The 10,178-nt window shown below is 38.5% G+C and overlaps 1 protein-coding gene across 3 annotated transcripts in view; it reads right to left on the bottom strand.

The window, feature by feature from the left end:
• Positions 1-10,178, bottom strand: part of LOC104608341 (uncharacterized) — a 33,950-nt gene that overhangs the window by 276 nt on the left and 23,496 nt on the right. For 2 of the 3 annotated variants that reach the window (XR_016077528.1, XR_016077530.1), the window contains 2 exons: positions 6,101-6,215; positions 126-334 (listed from right to left, as the gene is read on the bottom strand). Coding sequence is in view for 1 of the 3 variants with exons in the window: in XM_010274296.3 (XP_010272598.1) it covers positions 6,101-6,215 (115 nt within the window). In the remaining 2 variants the exon portion in view is untranslated. The remainder of the gene's footprint in view (positions 1-125; positions 335-6,100; positions 6,216-10,178) is intronic. The other variant, XM_010274296.3, reaches the window with a different exon arrangement.

The following is a 10,178-nucleotide window of genomic DNA, read 5'->3' as shown; positions in this document are numbered from 1 at the left end:
ACAATGTCACAAATTGGTTATTATTATAGAATATAACCTGTGCAAACTGAAGATAATGTAGTGATTTATACGATGGTGAATGTACATGTCAAGTGCTTTGACAAAATGCACACCATGTTACCTACCTTGGTGAATGTCATCTCCTTTGACAGATTGCCCAGCAAAGCACAGAGTGCGATGAAATTTGTACAGAGGTCGAATGACTAAAACGTATGGTACATGACTAAAACGTATCCGTGAGGCTTTTAAGTTCGGGGCTTAACAGCTTGAGATGTTGGGGCCTAGGGGTGAACGTGAACACTTCCTGTTTATTAATTGTGCAAAAGGGAGGTATCTAGCAGAAATAAAAAAAAATACATTTGTCATTCTTTTTGGGCTAAAAAGGATGCTTAACGTCTAATAATGTGCTAACTCTTGCCAACTGATTCTGTGTTTTCTCTTCCTTTATCTACCTTTCTTTCAAACCAAATACAGCCTAGAGTCTTCTGGGATTTTTTTCTTCTCTAGCTATCACGAAAAAAAAGTCTTCTGGCTTTGAACCTTGTCAATCTATAATACCCGCTCAAAATTCAGTGAAAAAAACAACGTTGAATAACTTCCACCAACTTATGGTGGTTCAGTTTGCAAGTTCTTTGGCTAGTTAAAGTGGAGACTGGGATCAAATACCATTGCCACCAGGATAGGGGGTTTTATGGATATGGGGATGGGCTACCCCCGTTGTGAAGAACTCTGAAGATCTTATTTATCTCAGATATCATAAAACTTATCAATGATAGAAAAAACTGAGAAGAGCATAATATACATTTATTGCTTGTCCCCCCAAGAAGCATATCAACAGCCTAACGAATAGCACCATGGTATAAAGCACATGTTCAGGCATGCCATTAAAAAATTTATTGATTTGAACCGAGATAAGTTTTTAACTAGTTGGTACGCCACCTACTAGATATTTAACTTTTTATGGGCTATCATGAGACGACAATAATCTCTATCAAATGGCTAAATTTTTGCAGACAGAATTAACTTTTATTCGATATATTCATGTTTTGGCTAGAAAAAGTTCAACATCATGACTTAAAGTTGACAAATTAAATCATGAAAAATATTTGGCACCTTTGTGGGTAGAGGCATCCAAGGCATGCTGAAAGTGGTTGTGAGGGCTTTTGGAATTAGATAACGAGTATAGTTAAATGTTCTAACTCTTGTTAGGTATTAAGATAACCATATAGTGACGGAATGATATGCACATCCTAGATGGCAAAAATAAGATGAATTTCATTTCTAGGCTAGTGATAGATGGGAGGTAAACAAAAGAACTGGGGGAGGTCATAGAAACACTGGTTGACCATTTCAAAACCCCCCTGGTCATCGACCTCCAGTAAGGTGACATGTTGAAGGACTTCACTGGCCTCCAGTAAGGTGACATGTTATTTGGATTTAGACAAATAACAGACCAAATTTTGATTGCAAATCTTCAGGATTTAAAGAAAATACGAGGGAAAGGGTGGATTCATAAATTTGGTTTGGAAAAGGCTTAAGATATGGTAGATTGTACTTTTCTTAGTTGGTTCTTTTCATGTATGGATTTGGGACCTTATGGAGAAAATGGGTTACACGATGCTTAAAATCGTGTCAGCACTCAATCCGAATGAATAGGTCAGCAGAAGACTTTTTCCCATGGTGTTTCTTAGGTAGAGGATCCCCTATTTCCTTTCTTCTTTACTTTTGATAACTATGTCCTTAGTTGCCTCATTGCTAGATCAAACAATTGTGGTCTTATTAGGGGTTTTAGAGTGGAAGGTGAGGAGTAGTAATTTCACACTCGTAATTTTTTTTTTTTTTGATCAGTAACAGAAAAGATTTCATTAAACATGAAGATAATTACAGTGAAACACCACAGAAAGAGATAAACTCTCTTAGCTCTCCCTGAGGAGAAAGAAAATACAAGTTACATAACAGCCCAAAAAAGGTGCCTTTCCACCATCCCAACTCCTCCTTTTGCAGCCAACTAATTACCAACTTTGAATCCCCTTCACTGATCAATTTTCTGATGTTCAACTCTTTTGCTATTCAAACTCCCTCCATCACAGTGGGCCAGAGTATAGAACCATAACTCTTCCCTCCTCATTCCGAAAAACACCCCCTATGCCTGATGGGCCTGGGTTTCCTTCACTACTTCCATCAAAGTTCAGCTTAATAAATCCAGAAGTAGGAGGAAACTAAATCTGTTTGATAACAGTCTTGGATAAAGATGAGTTAGCCACCTCCTTTCATTTCCTAAACAGTGCATTTAAGGGATTGTCGTCAAAGCTGCTCAAAAATTTCACCCAATGTGCCACTCTTATGGTGATAGTATCAATGGGAGCTTCTTTACACCTCTCCTTATCCGAGAATATTCTTTAGTTTCACACTTGTAACTTGCAGATTAAATAGTTATCATTTGTGAGGACAGAGGTGGGGGTGCCCAAAACCTTCACCAACTAGTGTGCTAGAGTAGTTCTCCAACCTAAAGTTTAATTACTTGGTGCAAACTAATTTGGACAGTGGGGTAAACATTATTAAGTTGCCTAGTGATGTATTGGTCATTGACCTATCTTGGATTACTGTTAGGCCATTACTAAGTATTCTTTTGGGGTTAAGAGTTAGGCTTTGAATAGTCACCCGGCTGAGGGTTAATTGTTCAAATAGTAGTATAGTGCAAATCTGCCCATCTACTTCCTCTCAGTGTTCATTCCTGCTAAAATCAGAATACAGATTGAGAAACTTCAAAGGGACTTCCTCTGGGAAGGTGGAGGGGAGAAAAAAAATCATCTAGTGAGTTGGGATCAGGTCTATAAGTCTAAAGAGGCTGGAGGGCTGGAGATTTGACACTTGAAAGAGAAGCACTTCTCTCCTTGGGAAATGGCTGTGGAGATTCCCTACTGAAACAAATACTCTTTGGGCAGCTGTCATCACCAGCAAGTATAGGTTGAACACAAAACGGTTGGGACTGCAACCTTCATTCAAACCGTGTAGCTTCCTCAAGCCCTTGGAAAGGTATCATCTCTACTACAATAGTTTCTTTCCATTCATAAGAAGATTTGAAGTGGGCAATGGAACTAGAATAAAATTCTGGACTGACCTGTGGTGGGGTAATGCTACTCTAGCAGATTCTTACCCTAGACTCTTTAATCTCACCCTTAACAAAGAAGCAACCATCTCTCAGTGCCTCCTCCCCTCTTCCCCCACTGAGAGAAACATAAACTTGAGTCTTAGAAGACCCTTAAGGGATTCGGAGATCAGTGAGTTAACTGAACTCCTTTCTCTCAGAGAAGCCTACATCTCCCCAAACTCCCTAGACTCCCATGCTATTAAACCCCACCTTGTTGGCGAGTTCTCTTCCAAATCTTTCTTCAAGGCTCTGGTTGCAGGAGAGCAGGACTTTTATTTCCCTTTCAAGAAGGTCTGGTGCAACTATATCCCCTCTAGAGTGTGTTTCTTCATCTGGGAGGCTTGTCTGCATCGAAGAAACACTTGTGAGCTGCTGCAAAAGAAGAATCTTGGCAGACTTTATATCTCCCCTCATGCCTGCATCCTCTGCCTTCGAGAAGGGGAGTAAACTGATCATCTTTTCATCCACTGCCAGGAAACCAGGTACATTTGGAATCACTTTTACAGCTAGCCGGGTATAACTGGGTTGCTCCAAATCACCTCCAGGAATTGCTCCATCAGTGGCAAGGAAAAGGATTGAGTAGGAGAGGTAAGGTGTATTGGCAAATAGTGCAGCATGCTGTGCTTTGGGGAGTTTGGGAAGAAAGAAATAACCGTCAGTTTGAGAATAAGGCAAAATCAAAGAGTGATCTGATCTCTCACATCAACTACCTCTGTAGTTTGTGGGCTTCCAGCTCAGATAAGTTAAAAGGAATCTCTGTAAACGACCTTAATAGGAATGCTGGTAATTTCCTGTTCTCCTCCCCTCCCTCCCCACCCATCTCCAAGGGTCCATTCCTCAGAAGGGAAGAAATTTGGACTCTAAGCTTTGATGGATGTACAGTGGGCTGATTGGCATAGCTGATTCTACCAAGGCAGAGTTGATGGCTGCACTTACAGGGATCCGATTCATCAACAAACTAGGCATTCAGAACCTCTCCATAGAAGGCAACTCAGAAAACACCATAGAATGGTTAGGAAAGCAGGAGGCCGGGCCATGGAGACTCAGCCACTTTCTGGCAGAGGCAAGGGATTTATTGGCTGCTTCAAATGCAAATCTGTTCTGGATTCCAAGGGAATTTAATGCTCTTGCAGATGGGTTAGCAAAACTAGGTGCTCTTTCAAAGGATTTGTACTGTGATAAAATTTCTCCTGTGTAATTTTTAGGGGTCTGATCCCTGTTTTGTTCTTGTTTTGTACACCTCCTTGTGTACCCCTCTCTTTTCTTAAAGAATTCAGTTAAACTTTTCTCAAAAAAAAAAAAAAAGAGTAGGGTTTTGGAAGGATCTTTGGTGGGTTGAGAGATTGGGGATCAGATGTCTATTTCCTTTTTGAGCTTCAATCTTAAATAATGGGATTTCTTGGGACCTTGGTCTTAGAAGTGGGTTGAGGGATTGGGGATCAGAAGTCATTCTTGACCCATCTACTCCCAATCAAAGAGTGTGGTCTCCTAACCCAAATGGACTGTTTCCTTATGCCTCCTTCAAAGTCCTTGCCACTCTAGAGTTGGGTTTCCAATCAAAGCCATTTGACCATGTCCAGTTTCTCCTAGAATCAAAGCTTTTTAGTTGGGATCTCATACAACTGAAAAATCAATATATGTGATGTCCTCCAACTCCAAAGGTCTTGTAGTCGCTTATCACCAAACATTTCTCTTATGTTGAGCAAGTGGTGAAATTATTCCCCATTTACTAATCTCCTCCTCATACACTTCCAGCATATAGGATTATGTCTCTTCTCTCTGGTTGCAGATAGTGCCCTCTGACAATGTGGGAAGCCTATTTGAGTACTTCTTTTGCCATTCAGAAAGGAGATGGAAGATATAAAGTGTATCAAAATGAATGTGGTATGGGATGTATGGGAATAAAGGAACAGGAGGGTATTCAAGGAAAAATTTCATAACAAGGAAACTGTGATGGAAAACATTGTGGTAGGGGTGGCCAATTGGGTATAGGACTGCAACTTGGACCAGGTTAGCCCAAACTCAGTCCAAAAAATTAGGGTTTCATTGGGTTGGGTTGAAAGTATAAACCCAACTTAAACTTTGGTTGGGTTAGGGTTGAGGCCTTGACCAACCCAACCCAACCCAACCCAACCCAACCCAGACCCGACTCAATTTCATATTTTTTTACAGTAGGTTGGCAGGTCTGCAAATGCTATGGCAGATTATCTTGCTAAACAAGGGGTTTTGAGGGAGCATTTGTACTGGGCTACCTTGTAATCTGTATCTATAGTGCTATGTGGTTTTCACTTTTTAAGGGAGGTCACACCTCGTGCCTCTCAGTGGGATGCTTGTAACAGTTATCATATTTTCTTAATAAAATTCCTCTTCAATTATCAAAAAAAAAAAAAGATCCTTGACTGTATCTTTTCTTTATATCTATTTAACAAAATATTGCTGATCTATTACTGATAAAAGAATAACAATAATCATTATCTTTGTGTTTCATTCTTTGATACCTTCCCTTGTATTATTACCTTCTTAATTTCTTTTATATTTATTTCCTCCTTTTTTTTGTTGTTTTTATCTTTATGCATTCTTAGTTCTTTATATCTATTTAACAAAATATTGCTGATCTATTACTGATAAAAGAATAACAATAATCATTATCTTTGTGTTTCATTCTTTGATACCTTCCCCTGTATTATTACCTTCTTAATTTCTTTTATATTTATTTCCTCCTTTTTTTGTTGTCTTTATCTTTATGCATTCTTAGTTCTGTTTTTAATAATGTAAGTTGTCAATGGAGGTTTTTATTTTGTTTTGTTCTTTTGGGAGGAAGATATCCAGATAATCCAGCATGTTTAACTCAATCAGATCATATATTAGGGCCACTAAATAAAACATAAGTAAAAATGAATCAAAAACAGTTTCGAATTTGGTATTTTAACTTGCAAACTCAAATTTTACCTGAGGACCAATCACAAGTCTTGAATTGCCAACAGAAAGCTGTTGCAAATTCTGCCGCTGTGGTTGGTTTTCAAACTCTTGTTGTTGTAGAGCTATTGCGAGTTGCAGATCAGAACTGATAAATATTACAGCATAAGTAGGAGAATATCAATAAACAACCTTATGAAAAATAGTACAAAAAATTAGCAGGCGCTTTTTTATAACATCAACTGTAATAAACTTGTATTGATTTCAAAAAATATGCGAGACCAACATAATTTCTAATAGCTTTGAGACGATGGGCCCAGTACATGAACTAGGGGTGCAAGTTGGGTACCCGAGTTGAAGAATTTACAGAGAGCATCAGGCCTGGGCGTAAGTTTTAAAAAATGCTCAATGCCTCAGTCCAAGCCCGCCCAACTTGCAGCCTTAACAAGAACAGACTAGGGCTGACATACAATAAGCAAACAAAATTGAAAATAGAGTTACAATTTCACCCTGGGCTTAAGTCCCTCAAATAAGTTCTCCTATTCACCCCTGTCCTAGCTAGAGACCCTGCTTGGCTATTGGAAGATCTAGATATCCATGTGAACAAGCAATTCATAATGGATAGCAAGGCCTAAGCTTCTCTAAGCTGGTTTTACCTCGAACAGAACTTTATAGGACAACATTATTAAACATAGAAATGTGATAGTTCCATTTTCCTTCCCAAGGGAATAAGGTACAATGCAGTATAACCCTTGGCTAAACCCATAAGCAGCATTTGAGGCATTTTCAGGATCTTCAAAATTGTCCTTACCTTCACAAGGGTTCAGCTGCTTAGGAGGGAAATATAGGCAAATGCAAAGAAAAACTTCTGATTCAGTAAGGTCATCAAGGCCCGTTTGGCATCACTCCAAAGAATCATTTCTAGTGATTCTTTTGATTTTAAGAATGAGAATCGTGTTTGACTTGCCCAAAGCATACGTTTCTCATTCGAAATGGAATGAGAAAACTCATCCTGGAGCGCAATTCCAGAGTGACAAATTTTGATTCTGAAAATGAGATTCTTTGGAGCGCTAATTCTCGCTACGTGCTCCCTTTAAAAACCGAACACATGCGCCATATTTACATGTGAGAGTAGGGGTGAAATAGTAAATTTCCGCAAAAACAAAACCTTTATTGATCAAAACCCCCAAAAAACCCATTGTTTTTTCCTCTCTTTCTTCCCCCCACCCTCTACGACGGCTAACTCTGCTCTTGAACCACACTTGGACGACAGTAGAACTCTCAAGTATGCATGGTTTTTTTTTCATTTTCATTATGAAAACAAATATGCGAATGACCCGTTAAACTGTTTTGGGTCTACCAATCAAAACCCTAGACTGATGGTTTGTTCATCTCCTTCTTTCCCCCACCATCTCTAATGGCTAACTCTGCTCTTGAACCACACTTGGACAACAGTAGAACTCTCAGTTATGCATGGTTTTTTTTTTCATTTTTTACGAAATGATCTGTTAAACTGTTTTGGGTCTACCAATCAAAACACTAGACTGATTGTTTGTTCATCTCCTTCTTTCCCCCACCATCTCTACCAGTGAACTCTGCTCTCCAATGGCACTTCAACAACGTCAATCTCCCAGGTAGGTATTTTTTCTTTTATTATTTTTTCATTTTCGTTATGAAAAGCCATTACTGAAATACCCATTATTCTGTTTCATGTTTGCAATTTGTTGGTTTCCACATCTATCCGGTGATAAACACCCACTTTGCATTTTTTCCCATTTTGTTGAAATTTCATTATGAAATTTGTTCGATGATCGATTAAAACCCTCTTTTGGTCTTTATCTGAAATTAGAGCACAGGGTCATGTCAAACATGATTCCTGTTCTTAGAATCAAGAATTAGTACTCTATACCAAGTGCGTGCACTAATTCTCAGGATCCAGAAAATCCAGATTCCATTCTTTTTTGGATGGATTCTGAATATGAAAATCCAAAGAATTGATGCCAAACAAGGCCCAAGTGTATGTTAGGGCTCTTCCATTAAAAATAAATTGTTTTTTTTTGTGATGCTACGCAGGGATAACTATTACATCCCTGTATTGCGCCCTCACATTAATTTTGCCAAGATCACAGTTATGGCAGTTGGGGAGGTCTTGGGTATAGAGGAGTTGGCTGTGACAATGTGGGAAGCTTTCCATGTGTACCATCTGAATACTTGGAGGCTACATTTGGGAGGTGAAACATGTCTTGAAATTGGTTTTGAGAGCTACTGATAGATCAGTAAAGGGGATTGACTTCTAGGAAGGTAGACACTTGTGAAAAAGGTCATAACTTCCCTCTTGTAGAGTGTTTTAGCAATCTTGTTACTTGGGCTGTGTTTGGTTTGAAAGAAAAGGTAGAGAAAGGTAAGGAAACCTATACATGGTTTGTACATGTTTCCCTACCTTTTCTTTCAAACCAAACACAGTATTAATGACTTCCAATCCCTATCCCAACAGGGGGAAAAACTGATATTCTTGAAAAACATCAAAAAAGGGGAAGAAAACTGCTGATGTTGGAAGGATGAATTCAAGTTCCAATTTGTCAATTGAGTGAAGGTTTGCGGATCTCCTTGCTCAATAAAGTAAGGTGGAAATTCAGTCATGAGTTGGGTAGTTTATGGGAAAAGGGGATACACCAAAGTACAGCAATTGACATTTGTGGTTGCACAAGAATGAAGTTAGGGCCTCATATAGATGCTAGATGTGGAAAGGACTTGAAAAGGCAATGGAGTAAATCAGTTTTTTGATGGCCACCATCTCCCAAGGACAATTTTCCTGCTTTTTGCATTATTACACTTTATAGAGGTGAGGTGATCTAGGATTGCTATAAAATAGGCCCTTGAGGGGTAATTTGGCAGTAAAGATTTCAAAGAAACCTTAATGATAGCTGTTGTTATTGATAAAAAAAAAAGAAACCTTAACGATAGGATGTGATGATAGTAATAGAAGCATCGAAGATTTTCATGATGTGCTCCTTTTTTTCTTCTCTTTTCTTTTTCTTTTTCATTGTTTTATTTGACAAAAAATGACAGTATAGACAAGTATTATATATTTGAATAGAAATGTATTACATATCTATACAATAATGTACAAATCTATAAACAACCAGCTCCCTGACAACAAAAATTACTCGGTTAAGGAGTTGCTGTTATACAATGAAATCCTATTAATCCCAGATTTAGTGAGGCCACCTTTCTTTTGAAGACTGTGTTACCCAAGAATACCTAATGAAGAGCAACATTGAAAGTTGTCTATACTGTCATTTATGGCAAAATCCATAATCCATGACCCCCCCCCCCCCCCAAGTCCACCCTAATGTGGCATTTATGGCATAGACAGCAACATTGAAAGAATACCTAATGAAGAGCAAGCAGCTGATACAGATCACCACCTTTTCACCCATGGAAAATTAAGCACCTTCTTTGGGCCCATCTTCAAGAATGTATTGGTGTGAGAATTGAGATATTATTTTCAAAGTGTTATGAGGAAACTTTTGAGAGCTGGCAGCTAAGAAGGTTAAGCACGAGGTAAAACAGCATAGGCAATTTCTCAATCGGCCATCATTTGACTATATGAGCAATCTGAGGTGAAAGGAGTTAAAGAAATTAGCTAGTAGTGTATTTAAAGGTACACACCCACAAAGACTTCAGGGAAGTAACCCATCCCCTAATTTTCCCCTTGGTTCCTGTATATGAATCACTGATAATATCTTGGCATTATATACTGGGAACCATTCAATAGGTCTCTTGTTACAGGGACTTGTTGTAGATGGGTTTCATGTGTATATCTTCACCAATGTTTTAAGAGCTGGAGCAGACCAGTCAGTTGGTCCAGGCTTGATGGAAACCAATCATGTTTCTGGTCCAAGACCAACTGGATTGAACCTTCTGACACTGGGTTGAATTGAGTTTGAACTGAACTTTTTACAACTCTAGTTTGCTGGTCTGTCAGGTTTTGGCAGCAAACTTTACACAATTTCTAAAAATTAATATTTTTTTATCAGAAACAGTGATAAAAAAGATTTTGTTAATAAAGGTGATAAAAATATAGACAATTATACCCCCAACATTTCAA

Source organism: Nelumbo nucifera, chromosome 6 (genome assembly GCF_055504915.1).
Source record: "Nelumbo nucifera cultivar China Antique chromosome 6, China Antique-T2T, whole genome shotgun sequence".
Classification (NCBI taxonomy): Eukaryota; Viridiplantae; Streptophyta; class Magnoliopsida; order Proteales; family Nelumbonaceae; genus Nelumbo; species Nelumbo nucifera.
This window is presented reverse-complemented; position numbering and strand designations above follow the sequence as displayed.